Source organism: Biomphalaria glabrata, chromosome 6 (assembly GCF_947242115.1).
Source record: "Biomphalaria glabrata chromosome 6, xgBioGlab47.1, whole genome shotgun sequence".
NCBI classification, from domain to species: Eukaryota; Metazoa; Mollusca; class Gastropoda; family Planorbidae; genus Biomphalaria; species Biomphalaria glabrata.
In genome coordinates this window covers 30,756,928-30,782,436 of record NC_074716.1, presented here as the reverse complement: position 1 = coordinate 30,782,436, position 25,509 = coordinate 30,756,928, and the positions used below count along the sequence as shown (strand labels likewise).

At 36.8% G+C, this 25,509-nt stretch overlaps 1 protein-coding gene across 8 annotated transcripts in view; it reads right to left on the bottom strand.

Moving 5' to 3' along the window:
* The window catches only part of LOC106069490 (uncharacterized), a 76,069-nt gene extending 55,880 nt beyond the window's left edge, over positions 1-20,189 (bottom strand). For 2 of the 8 annotated variants that reach the window (XM_056031774.1, XM_056031780.1), the window contains exons 1-6: positions 19,840-20,189; positions 16,825-17,035; positions 11,300-11,434; positions 9,789-10,003; positions 8,649-8,808; positions 351-410 (exon numbers count right to left, since the gene is read on the bottom strand). In XM_056031774.1, coding sequence (XP_055887749.1) covers positions 351-410; positions 8,649-8,808; positions 9,789-10,003; positions 11,300-11,434; positions 16,825-16,984 — 730 coding nt within the window. In that variant the 5' untranslated portion in view covers positions 16,985-17,035; positions 19,840-20,189. The other 6 variants (XM_056031775.1, XM_056031777.1, XM_056031776.1 and 3 more) reach the window with 6 other exon arrangements.
* Positions 20,190-25,509: the final 5,320 nt, after the last annotated feature.

Genomic DNA, 25,509 nt, shown 5'->3' with positions numbered 1-25,509 from the left:
ATCAAGTTTTTGGTTATTAAAAGCAAAATAATCGCTCTTACAAAGGCTAGTCAGCTGTATAGAAAAGGAATTGTCTTTCTATTTTTTTAGGTCATTATTAATTATTATTATTAAATTTCTAAGTCTAAATTATCTCTTAATTAAAATCGAAAGTATTAAATTATATGCTCGAAATCTAGTTGGAATTCGCTAATAGTGTTTCAGGATTGTAAGACTGTTATCATAATATATATATATATATATATATATATATATATATATATATATATATATATATATATATATATATATATATTTAATTTTATGTATTATTTTTGTTAGAAACTTGGTGAAGTGTGATTTTCACTTACCTGTATCATGTCTCATTGGTCTATCGTCACTACCACCATCTGTTTCACGGGCTAGAAATTCTAGAAAACAAATTTGAGTAGAAATAATAAAAACATGAACTTTAAGTAGCAAGATAAACGCAAATAAAGTAAAAAAGTAATGTTCCCCTTTCAGACTTTGCGATCTATAGGGCAGTTAAAATATGTGTCTTTGGCCATCGGTTAACGAGCAGCGTGTCGTTACTTTCCCCAACTAAAGTCAGCTACCCATTAGAGTTGGGTGATCTCAGGCGCCCCCAAACATTTCCGAAAGTCAAAATCCCAGTATCTACATAGATTTGAACCCAGATCTACGGGTTCGGAAGCAAATCGGTTGACTACTCAACCACCAAACACCCCCAAGGTAAAACAAAGACGGATATATATTAACGCTAAATGTCGTTCAGTCAACAAATACGATGAAATATAGCTGGACATGACCGAAGCCACTAGCGGATCCAGAACTTCGGAGTGGGGAAGGCGATTTTTTTTCAAACCCTAACCCTAACGCCCAGTAAACCCTAACCCTAAGCATAAACGCGCTTACAGTATATATGTATATATTAGAATGTTTAAAAAAAAGCAGTGTTTCTCAACCTTCGGTGAAAAAAGCAGACAAAAAAAGTTATGTTAAGGTCTTTCTCTTGACAGCTAGGGGGGTCTGGGGAAGCGCTGTAAGCTACCCCAGTGGGGATCGGGGCGAAGCACCGACGCCAAAATCATTTTTTTGCTTTCTTCACTGCAGAACCGCATTCAAATGACATCCGTAGCTCATTATTTATCCTATTAAATAAAAAAGGATCTTTTGAATAATGTTTTACTTCAAAATATTCTAATATTAATTTATAGGCCCTTACTACATTGCAAATACAATCGATTTGTTCCATGAAAAAATAAGATACCTCACATATTATTTCGATTAAGGCTTTGAGGATCACAGACGAAAAAAAATTATTTGAAAAAAAAAAATGTTGAGGCCTCTCCCTAGATTGCTAGGGGGTCTGGGGGAGCGCTGTAAGCTCCCCCAGTGGGGTTCGAAGCCCCGACGACAAAATCGTTTTCTTGCATTCTTCACCGCATTTTCCTGACATCTACAGCTCATTATTCATCCTATTAAGATAGGACCTTTTGAATAATGTTTTACTTGAAAAATATTCTAATATGATTTTACAGGCTCTTACTAAATCGCAAATACAACCGATTTGTTCTTGAAAAGATAAGATACTTCACAGATTTAGATTAAGACTTTGAGGAACGCCGCCAAAAAAAAAAAAAAATTCGAAAAATAATATATTTTTTTAAAAAAGGTCATTTGTAACTGATACATTTTGTTCAATAAGCATGTTTGTAATTTGGTTTGTTACAGAACTGTAATTCAAAGCTCCAAATACATTTTAGAATAAGTTGTGAGTTATTGTCCCAAATTTTTTTTTTACAACAGAAAAATATCAGTATGAGTAAAGGTTGGAAAAAGATAACTAGTAAAATAATATTTGGGTTCAGAACTCATCTCATTTGTTACTCTTATAATGAGAAATTTCGTATGAATTCTAAATTTTCCAAAACAAAGTCTTTCTTAAAATAACTAAGATAAATTCGTATACAATGACATAAACTTTGTCGCCATATTTGACTTTTCTGTTTTAAAACGTCATCTTTTCATCTGGAAAGGGGAGAGGGCGGTAGAGTGAAAACAATTAATCCTCGACCTTTTTATAATTTCTGCTAATGATTGCATTCATTAAAGAATTGGGGGTGGGGCGACTCGATAAAAGAATTCAATTTATAGCATATATAAATTATATTAGTGACACTTTTTTTTTATTTTGTAATTTCTTAACTAAAATACAAAAAGAAAAAAGGATTGGTTTGTCCGATGGGCGGAAGGCGATCGCATGTATCGCCCCTCCCACCTGGTACAACCCTTTTCATTTTATATGTACTTGTGATAAAATTTGAGATCAGATCGTGTGTCCGACATTATATACAAATGGATTAAAACATCAATATATAGCTTACATTAATAAATATAAATCTAATTTTGTTCAAAAACTATGATTTCTCCATAAAAATAGGACCGCCCCACCTCCATTAAGAGGGCTACAGGGGAGGGCAGCAGAAGCAATCGCCCCCCCCCGTCCTCCACCTCATCGAATCGGCTAAGATACCAGAAGTGTAGCAACATAATATAAAAATTATATTGTAATTCAACTAATTTTGTTCACAAACTATGATTTCTAATTAAAAGTAGGACCCCCCACACACACACACACACACTCAAAGGGTTTAGGTTGGAAGGGCTGCAGATGTATTGGCCCCCCCCCCCCACCCCCCACCCAATCGGCTAACAGGGGAACGACAAAATATAAAGATCGGTTTAAATATCAATAACAAGTTTTAATTATATAGATATTTAATTGATTCCTTTGACAAGCTGTGATTTCTACAAATAAATTGGACCGCCCCCCCCACTAGAAAGTTTAGGGGGGCGGTTTTGATGCCATCGCCACCTCCCCATCCCACCAAATCGGCCAACATACTAGAGGGGGGGTGTCGGCCGAGGGGGTGGGCGATCGCCCCTACTGCCTTCCCCCTGGATCCGCCAGTGACCGAAGCCCTTCCGACATTAAGGTTTACGTAGAGCCTATCTCTCATATCTAAAAGACCCTTTTTTTTTCAAGGACTTTCCACTAAGTAAGTAAGTGTAGAACAATGTAGGCAATTAAGTGTCACAAGTGCTTTAAGGTGCCAAATCTACCACTGTCCTTATTCTCTCTGTGACGTGCCTGGGATTCCTATGTAGATATTGATAATAGATCTAAATATCTTTAGAGATTCAAGCAATGAAGATTCTTCAATTCGAAATACAAAACTTCAATAAAAATTTAGGAACAAGGAATCACTCTCAATATAGAAAATGTACAAATAAAACTGCATCAAGCTCACTTACAAATAGATTCAAAAAAATATTAATTCTATATATGCGACTTGTCTACTTGAGTTTCATCTCCCAACCTTTTTAGTCTACAACCTATGTCTATCAAATTATCTCTACAAGTGGCGCTAAAAGACCGCCAAATCCTACCCCATAATTCCTAGGCAAACTCCCGGATCATTAAGGCGCCTCTGGGTCCACCCAACTCTAATGGGTACCTGACATAAGCTGGGGAAAAGGAAAGGCGGTTGGATGTTGTGCTGGCCACATGACACCTTCGTTAACCGTGGGCCAAAAGAAACAGATGACCTTTACATCATCTGGGCCTAGCCATGTGGGAAGGGGGTGGTTAGGTTTGAAACCCCCTCCCTCCGAAATGAAATCATCCCCGAAGAGAGGAAGGGGGGAATTTAGGGACATTTTTTTTTTGCTTTGTTTTGTTTATTGTAGGCGAGGTTTTAATGTTAATCCATCACTTACACAGTGCTTCCAAGGGGGGTTTCGATTTTTAAAAATCCCCTTTAGGGGGGTTTGGAGTTGAAACACCTCTCTTCAATAAAACAAAACAAAAAAAAAGCAAACGACAGTCACCAAATTCCATAATCGTAACCATTGGGAAGAGGGTAAAGTTTAGAACCCCCTCCAGAGGTTTTATATTAAAAAACCTCCCTCTTCATTATAGAACTAAAGCAGACAAAAGTCACCAAAACCATTGAGCGTAGCCAAGAAATGTATAGAATTGCCCCCCCCCCCCCCCTTTTTTTTTTCCAGAGGGTTTTAAGTTTAAACCCCCCCTCCAGTGAATTTGAGTTTAAAACCTTTTCCAGAAAGTTTTAAGTTTAAAAACCCCTCTTCAATATTAAACTAAAGCAAACTATAATCATCAAATTATATTAGAGTAGCCAAGACGGCTTTTGAGGTTAACCCTCCCTCCTTTTAACAAAAGAAAAAAAGCAAAGCTACAATTACTAAATTTCATGAGCGCAACCAATCTATAGTTACCATTTTCTACCAATCGCTGGGCTCCATTAATAAAGTACATGAAATAGAACATTTAGTTTTCGCCTACAATCTTTTAATAGAAAAGTAGCAGGATAATGCACTGTAGATATCTAAGGGCATTTTTTTAGTTTTACATACCGGAAATATAGCTTGGCGATGTGGCTAGGCTTATGACTTCGCTGAGGAAGCTCACGGAAACCAAGCTGACAAGGCTGAATGTTAAGCTATAGAAGCCTGAGTATTAGGCTTGACAATGCTAAGTGTTAGGCTAGATAAAGCTGAGTATTAGGCTTGACAATGCTGAGTGTTAGGCTAGATAAAGCTGAGTATTAGGCTTGACAATGCTGAGTGTTAGGCTAGATAAAGCTGAGTATTAGGCTTGACAATGCTGAGTGTTAGGCTAGATAAAGCTGAGTATTAGGCTTGACAATGCTGAGTGTTAGGCTAGATCAGTGATTCCCAAAATGGTCTATATAGACCCCCAGGGGTCTACGAGGACTTCCAAGGGGTCTACGGAAGTGAAAAAATAAATTGGGGGTCTATGGCCTGTTAATGGGGGTCTACGAAGGCGGATCTCATTGAAGCATGACCATTAATGAAATTGACTCGTTCACACATGATTTGTACCTTAGTTAATCCTTTGAATTTCAACCCTGTTAGTGGAATGATTTTTTTTTATTAAAAAATTTTAACGTATTATTTTAAATACCTTAATTGTGTCTACATGAAAGTAATAATTTACATGGCCGAGTCTATAAAATAAAATGTTGACCGTAAATTGTTGGTTATTAAAAATTTGACTTCATTCTTTCTTTGTTGAACAACTATTGCATTTGTTCTTTATTTTTATGTAACAAAGTTTGAAGCTATGTCTCTATGAAACCATCGAAGCTGGAACATCGAGAAAAGTCAGTATGAAATACAATAGATTAAGATTTGAAATACTTTTGAAAACTTTTAAATTCAGAATTAAGCCACAGTAGAAAAATGTTGATTAAACATCATAGAAAAGAATAGGTTTGTGAGCGTCTTACAATATATTTACTTAGGCTTATATCAAACTCTAAAAAAGCTGCACACTATAAGCAAAATATTGACTTTGCGAACCATTGAAGAGGTTTTACAATCTGTTTTACACAATCCTATATCTGATATCATTAAAAATTCCTCTAAGCAACAATACAGTTTAAAGGTGTAATGGTGAAATGAGTTTTGGACAATGAATGGTTATCGTGTTATTACGATTTACTTTTTTAAAAAGCTGGACTAGTTAACCTTGCCTGATAATGTAGTGGTATTATTATATTTTTGTTATGAATCAAGAAATTCATAAAGAATTGCTTTTTGCCTGAAATTTTGATCAATTGCTCCTTCACACTGAAGTATGATAGTTATCGAAAGGCTTATCTTTGACACTATTTTTTTCTGCTCTGAGTTCTTGGTTGCTAAGATCCTATTTTAAAACACAGAAATTAAACGGGAATCGGACATAGTCTATTTCACAAACGTGTTTCATTAATTGAATGAGGTTAACTTGCAGCTACAATGTGATAACCTAAATTTGATCAACACGAAGGCATAATCTCAGTGTTTCATGTGAGGATTAAATCAATGAAGCATACAATGACAGTGATAAATTTTCTTACTATCCAAATTTAAATCAGTCAGACATCATCTAATAGAGAAGATAGAATGTTAACCCGAACTAAATTGAAGCCCAAGATTGACATTTTTGTGACAAGTCAAAAACTCGCTGTCAGAGTCACTCAAATTTATCACCGCATTAATTATTATTTTTCATTATTTATTTATTTTATTTTAATTATTTCTCCATCCTACCCCTAAATTCTCCACCCGCCCCACCTTTTCCTCTATACCAGGCTAGACTTAGTCCACCACCTTGGAGAAAACTAGGCCAGTCCTTTCATTTATCTGCCCTTGATCGGGGAAAGATAATCACACTCCTTTGTCCTTTGTCTTATCCGCCGGATGTCTGACTGACGATCGCGGTTGACACCACCTTGGTTTGAATGCAAGCTAATCCCTCTCCCCCCCCCCTTCTCTCACGTCTCTCTTTGATCTAAGAGATTACCCTGGTCAACACACCGCGTGATATTCCAAGGTGCGGCTCCCACCTCGAGTCAAATCCACCCACGCCTAAGATAATTCTTAGCCTAGGACATTTCCTGTGTCCGCCCACATTCTCCAGGCCGGTATATAAGTAGATTCAAATCAAGCCAGACCCTTTCACTCCTCTATCGCTGTCGATCGAGTCTGGACTATATCATTTATTCTCCCTCCTAGAGGAATACCTGGTGGTAAGCCGAACTTAATCACAAGTTCCATCTTAATTACTCTGTGTATATTTCCATTGGATTTTATCATGTGTATTTTGCCTAGTTCATTTATATTTAATTAGTGCATTGTGTATTTCTCACTGGCGTAAGTAGAAAACATAAACATGCCCTATGTATTTATGAATTGCATTAATCTATTAATGCTACGTTGCTCAATTGATCGTTGATGCAACCATGTATATATTTGTACATCTTATTTTATTTCCTTTATCTCGGTTGATCGCCTTGATAATTTTGCTAGCGCACTAATACTGCGCTTAGAAAGGAGATATGAGTTATCTCCCCTGTATTGAATTATCTCCCCTTTACCCATTTTACTCTAAGGAGAGTTGCGCCGCTTGAAGGGACACCCTCTCCATTCAAGCACGCTTCATTGTTCTCGACCCACGGTCATATGTAAACAAACCATCTGGGTCGCTGACCACCGCCCATTCTCCCCCCCCCCTTCTTTCTCTATCCACCTGTGTTGTTTATTTGAGATTATTATTTCCCCTTCTATGTACATTTTATATTATTACTTACCCTTTTATGTACATTTTGATATTGCTACTATCATCCATCTATTTTCCAAATCCCATTTGTCATCACCTCCCCCTTGTGCTCTAAAGCAATTTTACCAATCTGACGAATGCACCTCAGTCGAGGGCATCGATAAGATGCATGAGAGACATGTCCTAACTTGTCTTTATTTATCCGCAGCCTCCCTCAGGTGTCTGCCTATTGCTTAGTTATTGGATCAACGATCTATTTACCTGCAGTTGTGCTTAGTGCTATTCAGCGTTGCACTTGCCTATTTATTTATTGGATCTACGATCTATTTACCTGCATTTGTGCTTAGTGCTATTCAGCACTACACTTTCCTACTGAGATCTGCCTATTTGCTGTTGCTGTTCAGTGTCTACACCACACTACTCAACTCTACTACTTGGCGCTATCGGCATTGCCCGCCTATTCGACAGCCCACCTGTCATCTTATTAGGTGCGACGTCCCTATGGACTCAGGTCTGTGCGAGACGTCATAGCTACGCCAACCCTCTGCAACTCACTGGACATATCCTGTCAACTACGCTGCCCGCGGCAGATCAGCTCTGCCCGCAGTAACCTTGTGCCCACGGTAGCCGGCCACCCGCCTTACTGTGCCCACTACAGATATTAGATTTTGGGGATTGAGACTCCACAAGAACTATATCACCGGCGGCCCTCTATCCGCTAGAGCGCCACTTCCAGCTGCAGAACCTCAAGCCAGGACACAGCCAGCTGCGACATCAACAGGAAAACCAGCTAAGTCAGAGGACAAAGTGACATACTCTCTTATTAGGTGCAAGAGTGATGATTAAACATAGAATATACTAGAGATAGATACAAACCCTCCCCCTTTTATCCTTATATGTATATTTATGTAAATAAATATTCTTTATTTTAACTTTTGTATCTATCTTTCATTGCTTTGTCTCGTTGCGTGTCTGCTTCCGATGCATATGCTGATAGGTTGGTGTGTGATAGCATTAAAAATAATCATCCCCTAGACATTAAACGAGCCAAACACACGTCACATTTCCCCACCTGTCACAATTTTATTATCAAAGCTGCCCACCAATAGGCGTTTTTTTTTTTGTTGTTGTTGTTTAGTTACTTCTTGTAATGCATATTAAATTTTATTTTGCTTTATTTTGCTTTGAATGTCATCAATAAATATATATCGCATAGTAATCAGTGAGAAAAGCACATCTGAAGTTAATGAATTTTCAAAAAAATGCTGGGGGGTCTACCGAAAACTTAAAAACATGGCAAGGGGTCTACGAGACAAAAAAAGTTTGGGAACCACTGGGCTAGATAAAGCTGAGTATTAGGCTTGACAATGCTGAGTGTTAGGCTAGATAAAGCTGAGTATTAGGCTTGACAATGTTGAGTATTAGGCTAAACAAGACTTAGAGTCAGGCTTGTAACACAACACTTTAGCTCTTATGGCAGTCAATGTGTACTTACTTTCATACGTAACTTTGTCAATCTTTCGAACTAAATCTTCAAGGCCTCTGTCCCACAGCAGCTCTAGAAACGTTTTGAGAAACTGGTAAGTTCTAGTAATACATTCTAGTAACATCACATTCCCCCTGTGTGTTCCTGATCTATCCCGAAGAGATCGAATCTGGTTTTAAAAGATAATTTTAAAAAATGGAGTCATCTACAACGTTACACAATTCGGACTGACATTGCTGAGCTAGTTTAATTTCTGTTTTTATACCCTTATTCCATCACTTGGCCTCCTTCAGTCGTTATATATATTATAGTTCGTCCATCTTGGTTTGATGATGACCACTTTGTCATCCAGGGGGCTGAGGGCTTTGCAGTGGGGTTTTATGCCTCCTCATGTGGCTGGTGAGACCTATGTTAGCCCGGAATGTTCGGCCGCACACTGGGCAGGTTATTCCAGCTGGAGCTAGTGTCGTTTGCCTTGCTTTTCTTCTCTGGCGTTTTTCTTCTGCCAGCGTTGTTCTCTTTTCCTTCAGTCGTAGAGCGACCATGATGCATCTCGTGGAACACTTTTTCATGTGACTATGGAGCCTTATATTGGAGAGACATTCCAGTCCACATTTATCGCAGATAAAGGTGGCATTGGCATTGGAGGTAGAGGAGCTGGCCATTATTCGTATAGCATGCTTATCAACATAAATGTCAAGGACGCCATAGTAGAACGTCACGTTTGTCAAATCTAATATTATAAATAAGAAAGTAAGGTATATGTTTGTATGTCCTACATAGAAATCAAAAACCGTTTGACCAATCTTGATAAAACTTAGCATAAATGTTCCTTAAATCATGGCTAACTTTATCTCTATTAAAGAAAGAACATTTTCAACAAATCGGGTAAACCCGTTTTCACAGTATTGTATTGTTGCTAGATTTATTAATCGAGACGTGAAATAGAATGGAAAACTTAAGATAAAGATCACATTACATGCTAGATTAAAGACCATATACAATCCTCCCGTAACCCGTATAGCACATAATAATAGAATAAACACTAAAGATATTACATTCAAGTTTTATAATATTTACATATTTCTTCTAAAAGTTTAAATCAAAAGAAACTCATTAACTTTGAAGCTAATAAAAAAAAAAACGTACCTCTTCAAATTCTTTTTTAGTGATTAACCCTCGCTCTAAACAATGAGACAACCATCCTTCATCACATTCAATACATTCTGTAATTTCTGCTTGTAAAGCTTGAATTAATTTCTGGTCATGGGAGTGTGCAGCCAGGTCAATGTCTGAAGTATTCGACAAAAGAGCCGTCCAGATCAATCTGTGATCGGAAGGTAATGAGTTTCCTGAGTCAGGACCTATTTAAAAAGTATTGTTGATAAATAGTAATTTTTAATACTCGATGGAAGTTCTTTTGCAGGTCATTGAATACCTTCGTTAAATGTAGGGTACAGTAATCTACGCTTTTGTAACATTTTGTTTATTGTCTAATATGTTGTTGTTGTTTTTTTGGTATTTTAATTAATGCTCTTCCCCTCGCCTATACAACTACCTGCTTTGATGTATTGAACTGCTAAAAAAAAACAACTTTATGATCGACTATCCGGAGGTGAGACATCCAAGAATTCTAAGGCCGAATAGCGGTCACGTTGATGGGGGAGGGGGGTCGTTTCATTGGATGACGTTAAAACAAATAGGCAACGGGGGGCACTACTGACTTACTATACTTAAATAATGAGAATTTAAAAAAGAGATTTTAAAAAGTAGGTCGAACTATTCGGAAGAGTATCATCTTTAAACGCTTCTAGAATTCAGCGGCCAGCAAGTGTGTAGTTTGTGTGTGTCTGTGTGGGTTGGTGGTGATGCCTCTCCATTAGAAAATACATAGTAACATTTAGGGCCGGTCAACCAGAGACCAAGCGTGGTCTGAGAGGGGTGAGTGGGGGCGGGGTGTTTCATTGAAGAATACAGATAGAGATGTGGTGTATGCAATACAGAATGATGCAATGTGGTGTATGCAATACAGAATGATGCAATGTGGTGTATGCAATACAGAATGATGCAATGTGGTGTATGCAATACAGAATGATGCAATGTGGTGTATGCAATACAGAATGATGCAATGTGGTGTATGCAATACAGAATGATGCAATGTGGTGTATGCAATACAGAATGATGCAATGTGGTGTATGCAATACAGAATGATGCAATGTGGTGTATGCAATACAGAATGATGCAATGTGGTGTATGCAATACAGAATGATGCAATGTGGTGTATGCAATACAGAATGATGCAATGTGGTGTATGCAATACAGAAGGATGCACTTTTGTATGCCGGGCAGTCCAAGAATGCAATTTTCTTTTGTACAAAAACTGATGGCGCCGAAGTAGTGTGTGCAGTCTAAATTGTGGGCTGCTCGAATGAGACCAAAGAAAATAAGAATTTCAACGGTAGCTGCTAATACATCTCGAAATGCTTTTAATCTTGTTTGAACTATTGTTAAGATTGCCTATCTTATAGACGTTACTTCACAAAAAAAGATAATTACGTCCTACTGTTGTATAAACAAAGAGTAGCATATATTGGACTAGTTCAAACATATTAATGAAGCTGTAAAAGAAAATCGGGGTAACTTAGAAGAACTGTATCAACCTCTCATTAGTAAGGCGTCTTTCAAGATTTTTCCTTTGCCTTCATACTTTGATTTCAGATACTCTTTCAGAAATTTGTGAGCATGTTTAATTCTCGATTCCGGTTCTTTCAACTTCAGTTTCTGTAAAACATTGTCTGAAAATGAAATAAAACGAAAAAAAAAAACACTTTTTGCAAGTTCATCAATGGACGATGTTTTGTCTGTAGTCTCATGAATGCTGTGTCGCTTGTTTTACGTTGTGTAAATGATTTGTTTTGTTCTGTTGTAGCCGTTGGCTATAAGACAAGGTCTGAAAGAAGTACTTTACTTTTTAGGGAAATGATAATTGTATTTTGTGATACTTGAAGTCTTTTTTTTTTTAATATAATACATAATTGGAACATTTCTAGAGGAGCCCAACTTTTTACATGCTGGTATTTTTTAAAGAGAGTATTGATTTTTTGGAATGATGTAAAACAGGGCCCGATTTATGGATGTGGCGGCCCTGTAGCAGAATTGTTGTGGAGGCCCCCTACACTTTTTTGAAGCCTAAATAAAATCATTTTTTGACACTTATCATTAAACATACTGATATTTATGAACAAGTCATATTTTAGAATGGAGAACTTTTACATTTTACCTAATGTTAGTATTTAAAAATAAAAGTTGCAATTATTTAATATGCAATTTTAGTACAAAAAAAATGTTTATTTTATTTATTATTTTTATATTTTTGAGTTTGTGGAGAGTAAGACCATGGATGACCCACTGCCGTAAATCCGAAACAACATTGCGGGAAAAAACTTGAGTTCATAAATCGTCTAAATTTTGAGACTTTTAAAATCTCTTTTGTGGAGGTCCCAGGGCTTTAGCCCCCCTATCCTGCCTTTAATCCGGCCCTGATGTAATACAATGAACTGAGATACAATATTTAACAAATTTTAGCTTTAGTTATTTTTTCATCTGGGGCCTTAGGAAGTCATAGACGATGAAGACTAAATGGAACCAGCAAATGGTTTTGAGTGACATGATAGATAATTGAAATTTCTTAATCATTCTGTGTGTGAATTTGTCTTTGTTTCAAAGGACTACACTTATAGTGAAAGCCTATGGAAATTTATTAATTAAATGGATTACAAGCTTCTATTGAGATTATAAATAGACCAAAATTGAGATTCTAATAACTTTTTAATGTTGAAACACATCAATGAAAGGAGGGGCAGTAGCTGAGCTTCGAGCCGGGGGTCACGGATTCGAATCATGGTGAAGACTGGGATTTTTATTTTCGGGATCTTTGGGCCAAGCAGCTCCAATGGGTACCTGGCATTAGTTGGGGAAAAGTAAAGGTGGTTGGTCGTTGTGCTGGCCACACGACAACCTCGTTAACCGTAGGTTATAGAAACAGATGGTCTTTACATCATCTGCCCTATAGACCCACTGGTGGATCCAGGGGGGGAGGCGGTAGTCCAATTTATTTGTAGAAATCACGGCTTGCTAACAGAATCAATTTATATATATATATATATATATATATATATATATATATATATATATATATATATATATGATTAAAACTTGTTATTGATATTTTAACAGATCTTTATATTATGTCGTTCCCCTGTTCGTCGATTGAGGGGGGGGGGGGGAAGGGGCGAATACCTCTATTGCCCTTGCATGTACCCCCCCCCCCCCACACGCTCTAGCCCTCTGAGGGGGGGGGGGGGTCCTATTTTTATGGAGAAATCATAGTTTGCGAACAAATATTAGTTGAATATCTATATAATATAAACTACGTATTGATATGTGAACCCATTGTATACTATGTCCTACCACACACTAATCTCAAATTTTATGATTAATAAATATAAGATAAAAAAAGGGCTGTACCAGGTGGAAGGGGCGATACATGCAATCGCCTTTCCCCCATCAGACAAACCAATACATTTTCTTTTTTTATTATAGCTAAAAAATTACAATATTGTTATGACTTTGCCATGCGCACCGCCATCCAAGATAGTGCAGAAAGAAGGTGCGCACTATAAGTGACCAGATAAGTCAGATGTTGACATAAGAGACTAACGATTTCCGCCCAAGTCTAGAGAGCCAATATGGAGATGTTGTACTCAAGGCAGATGCCCCTTTGTGTTTGTCATGTCTCTATGTAAATAAACGTCTTTGTCTCGTTGAGTTGCCTCACTTCAGTTATTACAATTGGTTGTCAGAAGTGGGATTATAGGCAACTCAACGAGAGGAGGTAGGATTTACAATGGCAGCTTTGAAACAATTAGACCAACTCTCGGTTAGAGAGCTTAGGAAGGAACTTCGTAACCGATATGAGATAATTGGTGGTACCAAGGAGGTGCTTACAGCTCGTCTCCGGCAAGCCTTGATAGATGAAGACGAAGATCCAGATACCTACTTATTTGAAATTAAATCGGAGATTCATGAGCTTATTGACAAGATAAATGAAGGTATTGATGCAATGTGTGAACAAATTAACAGTATGGGGAAAAAGGTAGATAAAATGGTGTCTTATCTTATCTTATATAATACAGACGTTACTTCAAAAAAGAAGATGATTACGTCCTACGCGTCATGCATTTAGTCATGCATATTAACCAATGACTTAAATTCTGCCAAGTCACTGGTTTTCCTGGCTGGCTCAGGCAACCCATTCCATGCTCTAATAGCACTAGGGAAGAAGGAGTATTTGTACAAATTTGTCCTAGCATATGGGACGAAGAATGTGCCTTTATCTTTGTGTCTTTCAGAGTATTTTATTAAATTTTGTTTTTGTATTTGAAGATTATGGTTCAGTGTTTTATGTATGATTGCTACTTTACTTTTGAGCCTTCTGTTCTGAAGGCTTTCTAAATTTAGTGATTTTACTAAAGGTGTTACTCTAGTCAAATGTGAATATTCGTTTGTTATGAATCGCACTGCTCTATTTTGTGTCTGTTCTAGTTTCTTAATGTTTTCTTAATGTGTCTCGAGTAGACTCGTTGGTAAAGGAGCAGTTGGCTGTAGACTCGTTGGTAAAGAAGTTGCTTGTCAAGACTGTGGCTGCACAAACAGTGGTGACGGAGACGCTGGGAATTGGAGCGCCGTCTGTGTCTGTGTTGTGGGCAAGTCTTGTGGTTGTGACTTTCAAGACGAGAAACGTGACAACGATTGCTGTGATGATCTCAACGAGATGTACCGAGTCGAACGGAAAGAGACAAATGAAGAAACTGAAGACTGTTACGTGCCTGAAGCGTTTGTTCCTGTTGTACCTGTTACCAGTACCTTAACTGAAGTCTGTTATGTGCCTGAAGCGTTTGTTCCTGTTGTACCTGTTACCAGTACCTTAACTGAAGTCTGTTACGTGCCTGAAGCGGATGTTCCTGTTGTACCTGTTACCAGTACCACAATGAGCCTGACGGACCAAGACAAGGTTGGGTCTGCGTTCAAGCCTGTTGCTATGGACCTTAAAGACCTCTGCCTATCTGTCGGTGCTCACGAGGGAAATTCGAAGCTTGACAACTGCATTCAGAAGCTTAGCATGAACTGTACGTGCGGCGCATCACACATAGAATTTAGATGCCAAGAAAACCACCAACAGGGCATATGTACTTCTACCATCATCATCGACATTGGCATAGATGAATGTCAATCGGACCACTCTAAATCTGAGCTGTCAAGAGGAAGACATTTTCCACTTGAACCTAAAGAGACCTATCTTCTGGACGTAAGACTGTTGTCTGAGGACTTGGACTTTGCTTGCAACGTGGCTGCAAGCGAACCTGCAGCTCTCTTGAGAGGCGTCTGTCGTGAAGGTCTGCTGAGACAGCGTGTCCGATCAACGGCTGTGCTGAAGAAAACAGTGCTCGACCCTATCTCTTTGTGTGGCAAACGGCCACGTCATTATCGCAATAACAGCCTGGTCAACTGGAGAAAGAGAAAGCGGCACTGGAAGAACACAATGCGGATGGCCTCGTGGGGAACACGCTCCCTGTCGCCTGTGGCTCCCACTGATCGACCTCCACCTGAACTGTCAAACCTCAGCTGCAGTGTTTCTTTTCGGGACGAAAAGTGCTAAGACGGGGGCAATGTTATGACTTTGCCATGCGCACCGCCATCCAAGATAGTGCAGAAAGAAGGTGCGCACTATCAGTTACCAGACAAGTCGGATGTTGACATAAGAGACTAACGATTTCCGCCCAAGTCTAGAGAGCCAATATGGAGATGCTGTACTCAAGGCAGATGCCCCTTTGTGTTTGTCATGTCTCGTTGAGTTGGCTCACTTCAGTTATTACATATAAAAAAATCTGTCACTTATATAATGTATATATGCTATAAATTAGATTCTTATATCGATTTGCCTCACCCCTATTCTATAATGCCAAATGCAATCATTAGCAGAAATTATAAAAAGGTGCTAGGAATAATTTTTTTTATTCTACCGCCCCTCCCCTTTCCAGAGAGAGTTTATTTAATTTCACATAAATTTATCATAATTTTTAAAGAAAGATTTTGCTTTGGAAAAGTTAGAATTCAAACGAAATTTTTCAGTATGAGAGTCACGATTAAGATGAGTTCTAAACCCAAACAATATTTGCTAGTCGCCTTTTCCTACCTTTACTCAATCTGATATTTTTCTAGTTAAATAAATTTGGGACTTTAACTCACAATTTATACTTGAATTTTATTGAATATTATTTATCGAACAATTTTTTTTTCTGCGGCGATCCTCAAAGCCTTAATCTAAATATGTGGGATGTCGGTTGCATTTGCAATGCATTAAGGGCCTATACATTTATATTAGAATATTTTTCAAGTACAACATTATTCAAAAGGTCCTTTTTTAATAGGATGAATAATGAGCTTTATAGTTCAGGAGAATACGTTTCTTCAGGGAAGAATGCAAGAAAACGCTTTTGGGGTCGGGGCTTCGCCCCGAAGCTCACTAATGAATAGTGAGGTGTAGATGTCAGGAGAATGCATTTCTGCAGTGAAGAATGCAAAAAAATGCTTTTGGCGTCGGGGCGAACCCCACCAATGGATAATGAGCTGTAGATGTCAGGAGAATGCGTTTCTGCAGTGAAGAATGCAAGAAAATGCTTTTAGCGTCGGGACGAACCCCACCAATGAATAATGAGCTGTAGATGTCAGGAGAATGCGTTTCTCCATTGAAAAAAATGCAAGAAAACGCTTTTGGCGTCGGGGGTTCGCCCCGAACCCCACTGGTGAAGCTTGTGGCGCACCCCCAGCTTGCAAGAGAAAGGCCTCAACATTTTTTTTTTGTTGCTTTTTTTTCGCCGAGGGTTGAGAGATACTGCTTTTTTTTATTCTTATAATATATATATATATATATGCTGTACGCACGTTTATGCATATGGTTAGGGTTTATTGGGCGATAGGGTTAGGGTTTGGGAAAAAATCGCCCCCCCCCACTCCAAAGTTCTGGATCCGCTAGTGTATAATAGACCACAAGGTCTGAAAGGGGAACTTTACTTTACATGAATGAAAGAATAACATTCAACCCTCCTAGTCTTCTAAGACTTACTTGGTATGATTGGATCAAAGATGTGTGAACCTGTAATCAAGTCGTAGACTCGTAGATTATGTTTTATAAATTCAAAATGTTTCCTGATCCATTCGTCGATCTCCTCATTGCTTAATTCCATAGAGTCATCGTCAGGTCCTCTACCATTATAGGACGCCATGGTGGGCAAAGCAAATACAGAAATAAACGGTTTGTAGAATTTTTATGAACTCTGTTTAAAGAAAAATAGATGTTAAAATGAATCCAAATTAAATACATCATATACAAAAACAGAATGGATTAGCCTATATTTTTATCTTACAACTTAATTTGTGTAAGCGGATCAGTATTTCTCATCGTCTATCACCGCTCACTTGCTCACCCCCTTTAACAAATGTCATTTCATCTCCATCTAAAATTTTAAAGCCTCCAGTCCCTCCCCTCAACGGACCTGTCAGACTTCCACTTTTTCTTTCACCCCTGAGGTGTCCATCGCCGAGCAGTCATGCCAATCGGCCAATAAAATGTCTTCATTCTAAAGACATAATCAAGTCATGACCCATGTAATGGTTATTACTGCATTAGTTGATTGATTTATTTACTGTTTCTACTGTTTCCATCGATTCAATCACTGATCGAATAACACTTGATTGAAAGAAAGATTTTCTACTGTAATGTGTAATGACTGTTTGGATATAAGTACGAGACATAAAACATTCTGAGGCGTATCGAAGGTGCCAGCGCCCCCCACCCGATCTCCAAATAGTGTACCAGTCGACAGAAAGCATTAACTTAATGTGTAAACAAAGTTATGGAAAATAGCTACAGAAATATTTGATTTTCTACGTAGCGTGTTAATACTCATTTTGAAGCCTCCTAGGTTCCGACGCCCGAAGCAGCTGACCCATCCGCAATCCTCTCGATACTCCACTGACACTACTTTGACCCAGCATTGTTTCCTATATGTATAATTCATCTCTTCCGGGGATTTTATTGTTGTTCAAGTAGAGATCGGAGTCTATATTATTGAGCTCTTAAATGTCCATTTGTCATAATTTTAGGTATATATGTTTTAACATTGTAACGTAGCTCAATTTGATGCTAGGATAATTAGAATAATGTTAACCCATTACCATTTATTAAGAAGCAACTTGAAACGTGCACATGGTGAAAGAAGAACGTGGGGGTATAAGGGTTAATAACAAATTTAAACAAGCGAAATATAAAAAAAACAGTTTGTGTGGAAACACAAACTCAAAATCGGCCTCCGAAGTGGTCCAGGTAAGAAGGCAGGTTTCAGTATTTTTAGAATGAGTATCAGAATGAAATTCTATCAAAGACAAATGACAGAGAAGAATTGAGAAAGAAAGTTGACACATCTTGTGTGGTGCCCCAACGGTCCAGCAGACCAAGGGATAGATGAAAGTGAAGGTGAAATTAAATGTGAACCTGGCCTAACTGATTTCATATAATGATTATGATTGTGTATTTGTATGAAAAAAATCCTTGCATAATTGTTTTAAAAATTAAATTTTTCACTTTCAGAAAAGAAAAAAGTAGCCGTTGCATCAGAACTTTGAAAGATCTAATATATTATGATGTCGGATTTTCAATATCTTTTATAGTTTACGAGATCTAAACGGGATTGACGGACGGACAGACATTCCACACAAAACTATTAGCGTCTTTTCCCCTTTCGGGGGCCGCTAAAAAAAATAACTTTTTTTTTAAAACAAAGCTTATATTTTAAGTGATGGGAGAGCACTTTTTGTTCACCGCCATGTCCTTTAATATTATTATTTCTACATAACCATTAATTGATTATTTTTTTGGATTGATTCGTGCGTTGAATAACTGTGCTAATTTTTCTTCTCCCGAACTAATATCAGTTACCCTTTTGAGATGAGTGAACTCAGGGGCGCCCTAAAATTCCCGAAATTCAAAATCTTAGTCTTCACTGGGATTCCAACGCGAGACCCCTCGGTGCGAAAGCAAAGCGCTTTACTCAGCCACGCCATGAAGATCTTATCTTATCTTCTTATCTTATATAATACAGACGTTACTTCAAAAAAGAAGATGATTACGTCCTACGCGTCATGCATTTAATCATGCATATTAACCAATGACTTAAATTCTGCCAAGTCACTGGTTTTCCTGGCTAGCTCAGGCAACCCTTTCCATGCCCTAATAGCACTAGGGAAGAAGGAGTATTTGTACATACCATAATAGTAAATAAATGCATGAAAAATTAATTTTTAAAAACTCAATTAATTAGGTACAAAAGCTCCGACCTGGTCCTGTATCAAACTCTTCACAGAAGTCTAACACAAAGTTATAAAATAGTAAATTACTTTCAAAGAGTGTGAATTAACAGAATATTGTCAAGTTTCCCTTTCAGACCTTACGATCTATAGTGCAGATGATATAAAGGTCATCTGTTTCTGTGGCCCACGGTTAACGAGGGCGTCACGTGGTCAGCACAACGACCCAACTGCCTTTACGTTTCCTCAACTAATGTCAGGTACCCATTACAGTTGGCTGGACTCAGAGACATCTAAAGATACCGAAATTAAAACGTTTAGTCTTCACTAGAATTGGAACCCGAGACCCGCGGTTCGAAAGACAAGCGATTTACCACTCAGCCACCGCTCCTCCAACAGAACATTGAGAGCTTTATTATTCATTAATAAAAAAGGAAGATGTTATTTAAGGACCTCGCCGACTTGAGGTATTCCCGACTTGAGCTATATACTATTACTATCAAACGGAATAAAATAGCACACTTCCCTGTATGTGATGTGTTTTCTACACTAATAGAGTTAAAGGTCGGTCATAGACATGTAGATCTGTATAGTTAGTCAAAACTAAAGGTAGTGCTATAACCATCAAATATATCCAATGACAATGTCAACAACAACAACAACAACAACTTGGCACCGTCTAAAAATAATGAGTTGACCTAATTAGACTGTAATATAGGCCTACAATCAATGATAATTAAACTACGTTGCCTATTCAAAGAAATGAAACACTTACTCACAGATACTGAAAACGAAACTGAAACTAAATCAAGACTGTCACCAGTGGACGAAGCTTCACAGTGGCCAGAACATACAACACAATCAAGGCTGCGTACACACATCTACATTCGTGTTGTTGATCTGATTCATTCCCAGAACTACACAGTTTGAATAGGCCATTAAAACTATAGATCTGCAGATCCGGGAATCTTTCTAGACTACACCACTCTAAATTTACGGACCCGGGAATCTATCTAGGGCACAACACTCTAGATCTAACTGGAGACAAAAAAAATAGTATAGGCTTACACACACACACTTATGACTGAGTTTAAGTTATCGTTTTAATCGATGTGTTTATGTGTAGGCTACCGTATTAATATGTAAGACCTATATAGGTCTACGTATCACATGTGTCACTTCATGTGTAACACAGCAGGTCTAGTGCGACGAACTGAACAGATGACATAGGCCTACTTATTAAAATTAATTAGCCTACAAATGAAATAATGTGCTCCTCACTAATCTTCGGACTCGAAAACAAGCCTTATTATTATTTATATTAACCTATATTTATAGTTTTGCGCTATTTGTGATTCTAAAAAAAAATATTTAAATTTTACTTTCGTTTTAGGACTCTTATTTTTTTTTTCACATGTTTCCTGGAAGTCCAATTGACAGTGGTTCTCTAAATCACAAACTGGAAAGACACATTACATTATAATGCAAAATGTTGTTTCAAAACGTTAATTTTGAATTTTAAATGAACATAGAGCCCCATATTGAGGTAGTTTATTATAAATTATTAACAATAACCAAGTCTTGGCAATGAGGAAATTAGAAAACCAAAGGCTCATATCTCTAGAACCACTGAGCAGTACGGAAAGTGGATCATGTTTTGTAATATGCCAATCCCTTTGTTGTATTTGTAAGAGTTTAGAGGATTAAGTGAATCTGAATTTTATCGTTAAAGAGCTTTGTTTAGTTAGTTTAGTGACCTATTGGGCAATGGAGTTTTGGGGTTAGCTATATTTAGTTAGCTATTTGGGTATATCTGGTTCACAGATTATAGAAAGTAGAAAGTATTAATAGACCTAGATCCGCTGGGATTTTCACAGCCATATCTTTGCTTAGATTTTCGATTTCCGTAAAGGAAATAAAGCAATATTAGGTATTGTGTTGTCTGTCTGTTCGTCCGTCAGGCTTAGATCTAGAAAAGCTATTAAAAAATTCTATTTCGCTTTATTTTATAACTTGATATTTTAGATTAAAAATATAAATATATAGAGAATGAAACAGAGATAGAGAGAGAGAGAGAGAGAGAGAAAGAAAGAATGAAAGAGAGAGAAAGCTAGGGAGAGTGGGCCGTAAAATTGTTACAGATACACTAACTCACGGGCTAAAAAGGTGATTGTTAAAATGTCTAAGAAATTTAAATTAGAAAATGTATTAACTTCTACTTGTGTATAAGAATGTGGTGGTAAGAAGAGACTGGGGAAAAAACAAACGTATATATATATATATACTATCAATAATATAGTAACTGAAAACACTTAATTTGTTTGACTAAGATCAGCTAGCATAGTAGTGTTATATAGTTAAACACAGTTTAGAGAACCAGAAAAACGATTTTTCTTACGCAGTGATTCGTCACAGTAATAATAGTCTTATCTCATAGTAATAATAGTGTTCTCTCATAGTAATAGTAGTGTTCTCTCACAGTAATAATAGTGTTCTCTCATAGTAATAATAGTGTTATCTCACAGTAATAATAGTGTTATCTCATAGTAATAATAGTGTTATCTCACAGTAATAATAGTATTCTCTCATAGTAATAATAGTGTTATCTCATAGTAATAATAGTGTTATCTCATAGTAATAATAGTGTTCTCTCATAGTAATAATAGTGTTCTCTAATAGTAATAATAGTGTTCTCTCACAGTAATAATAGTGTTCTCTCATAGTAATAATAGTGTTCTCTCATAGTAATAATAGTGTTATCTCATAGTAATAGTAGTGTTCTCTCATAGTAATAGTAGTGTTCTCTCATAGTAATAATAGTGTTATCTCACAGTAATAATAGTGTTATCTCACAGTAATAATAGTGTTATCTCATAGTAATAATAGTGTTATCTCATAGTAATAATAGTGTTCTCTCATAGTAATAATAGTGTTCTCTCATAGTAATAATAGTGTTCTCTCATTGTAATAATAGTGTTATCTCACAGTAATAATAGTGTTATCTCACAGTAATAATAGTGTTATCTCATAGTAATAATAGTGTTATCTCATAGTAATAATAGTGTTCTCTCATAGTAATAATAGTGTTCTCTCATAGTAATAATAGTGTTCTCTCATTGTAATAATAGTGTTCTCTAATAGTAATAATAGTGTTCTCTCACAGTAATAATAGTGTTCTCTCATAGTAATAATTGTGTTCTCTCACAGTAATAATAGTGTTCTCTCATAGTAATGATAGTGTTATCTAAAAGTAACATTCATCCTTTCATCACATCCATTGTTTGAGAGAACGATGATTTAGGCAAAAGAAACGAAATTCTGCGTTTACTTTCTTACTTTGCATAGGCACTGGACATAATGACTGGACATACAAAACTAGATGTAGCGGTTTCTATGTTACTGTATTGTATTACTGTATTGTATTGCTTAAAGGATGTAAACCAAAGTACCCATGGGCCCGGGTTGAAAAATATAATGTTGAGCCTCTCCTGTAAGTTGAATTTAAAAAAAACAGCGGATCGAACCATGCTGTATGTAAAAATCTGTCTCAGTAAATGTGCAGAAAACTATTCCATTAGCTTAAGAGCGTCTATATCTAAACTATTTGTAGTTTTCTTCTCAATGGAGAAGTGAAGCCAAGCTTCTTGGTGTTACAGAAGTTAAGTCACTTGAGCCATCCTAACTTTGAAACTGACCGCTCCACTGGACTACCTGGACAAACTGACCGCTCCACTGGACTGCCTGGACAAAGTGACCGCTCCACTGGACTGCCTGGACAAACTGACCGCTCCACTGGACTGCCTGGACAAAGTAAGGGACAGTGTGCCATGCAGTGACAATAGTTGAAGCACTTCGTGAGAGAAACGTAGTATTTGACTTTCCAAGACGTCCCTCAAGTGAGTAGAAAAGTTGTCTTTGAAATGTTGCGTTTCTACTCAATATTTTTTAGAAAGTTGAACTTCGAACCATTACAGGCATTCTATAACTCTTTGTTGTTGGCATATGAAATGAAACTAGGCATTGGCGACTCAAGAAATAATGACATTGATCTTTTGATAAAATCGAGTTATATTTTTTTTTTTGGTAAATTTTGCACCATTTTTTTTTCCACAGAAATCAAAGTGTTTTTTTTTTTTAACTTTCTGCACTCGTGATCAGAGAAACACTGGATCGAGTGACGTCCACAGTTTCAATGTCCAGTCTTTCAAAGTCATTTCTCTGTATCACGTTCAGTCTTGATTGTGGATGTCAGATGTCAAGATCTATGAAGATGCTATAATGGATGTCACGTTGTAGATTATCTTGATCTGTATCACACCATCAATGATCGTGATTTCCGAGGATCTTGGAGTAATCTTTCAATAAGATGATCGTATACAAGTAGCTAGATCTTTGTTGATAATACGATCATTCAGAATGTTGCCAGTTGATAAGAGGATCATCTAGATCTAGGAGTTACTATTTGACAATACGATCTAAGTATTTTATTGCATTCAATGAAGAAACTTCTCTTCGTCTAAAAACAATTACTTTAATTCAGAACTTGAAAAAGCTATTCACAAATAATTACAATGGTTAAATATACTTGAATAAAATAACTCATCTACACAATAATGTAAAATACATCTGTTTCCTAGCACGTTCCATACAAGACTGATTAAAAAATATAGAAATTACAATTTACATCTCAACAGCTCAACTTCTGCCGACAAGCTAAATATAGACTGTGTTTCGTTCTAGATCTCCACTTGACTCGGAGAGAGTTTAATACTTCAGACAAACGTCGACTGCGCCTATACTTTAGAACTGGACACTATGCAGAGCCACCACTTACTGAATGTTTCTAATTGAGCCCCAGACGCTGATGTCCGTATTTTGTTTTTTCCTTAGATGAAAACAAAATGTGTGTAACACTTTTAAAACACTTCAAATTATATAAATCTCATAAAGTTGTATGTTGTTGTTGTGTTTCTTCAAATACTGTTCCTAGACCTACTGTACTTATTTCTACCTATTGTACTTATTTCTACCTATTGTACTTATTTCTTGACCTACTGTACTTATTTCTACCTATTGTACTTATTTCTTGACCTATTGTACTTATTTCTTGACCTATTGTACTTATTTCTTGACCTACTGTACTTATTTCTACCTATTGTACTTATTTCTACCTATTGTACTTATTTCTTGACCTACTGTACTTATTTCTACCTATTGTACTTATTTCTTGACCTATTGTACTTATTTCTTGACCTACTGTACTTATTTCTTGACCTACTGTACTTATTTCTTGACCTACTGTACTTATTTCTTGACCTATTGTACTTATTTCTTGACCTACTGTACTTATTTCTTGACCTACTGTACTTATTTCTTGACCTACTGTACTTATTTCTTGACCTACTGTACTTATTTCTTGACCTATTGTACTTATTTCTTGACCTACTGTACTTATTTCTTGACCTACTGTACTTATTTCTTGACCTACTGTACTTATTTCTACCTATTGTACTTATTCCTTGACCTACTGTACTTATTCCTAGACATATTGTACTTATTTCTACCTATTGTACTTATTTCTTGACCTATTGTACTTATTCCTTGACCTATTGTACTTATTTCTACCTATTGTACTTATTTCTTGACCTACTGTACTTATTCCTAGACCTATTGTACTTATTCCTAGACCTATTGTACTTATTTCTACCTATTGTACTTATTCCTTGACCTACTGTACTTATTCCTAGACATATTGTACTTATTTCTACCTATTGTACTTATTTCTTGACATATTGTACTTATTCCTTGACCTATTGTACTTATTTCTACCTATTGTACTTATTCCTTGACCTACTGTACTTATTCCTAGACCTATTGTACTTATTTCTACCTATTGTACTTATTCCTTGACCTACTGTACTTATTCCTAGACATATTGTACTTATTTCTACCTATTGTACTTATTCCTTGACCTATTGTACTTATTCCTTGACCTATTGTACTTATTTCTACCTATTGTACTTATTCCTTGACCTACTGTACTTATTCCTAGACCTATTGTACTTATTTCTACCTATTGTACTTATTCCTTGACCTACTGTACTTATTCCTTGACCTACTGTACTTATTTCTACCTATTGTACTTATTCCTTGACCTACTGTACTTATTTCTACCTATTGTACTTATTCCTAGACCTATTGTACTTATTCCTTGACCTACTGTACTTATTTCTACCTATTGTACTTATTCCTTGACCTATTGTACTTATTCCTAGACCTATTGTACTTAGTTATACCTTTTGTACTTAGTTCTACCTATTGTACTTATTCCTAGACCTATTGTACTTATTCCTAGACCTATTGTACTTATTCCTAGACCTATTGTACTTATTCCTAGACCTATTGTACTTATTCCTAGACCTATTGTACTTATTCCTAGACCTAT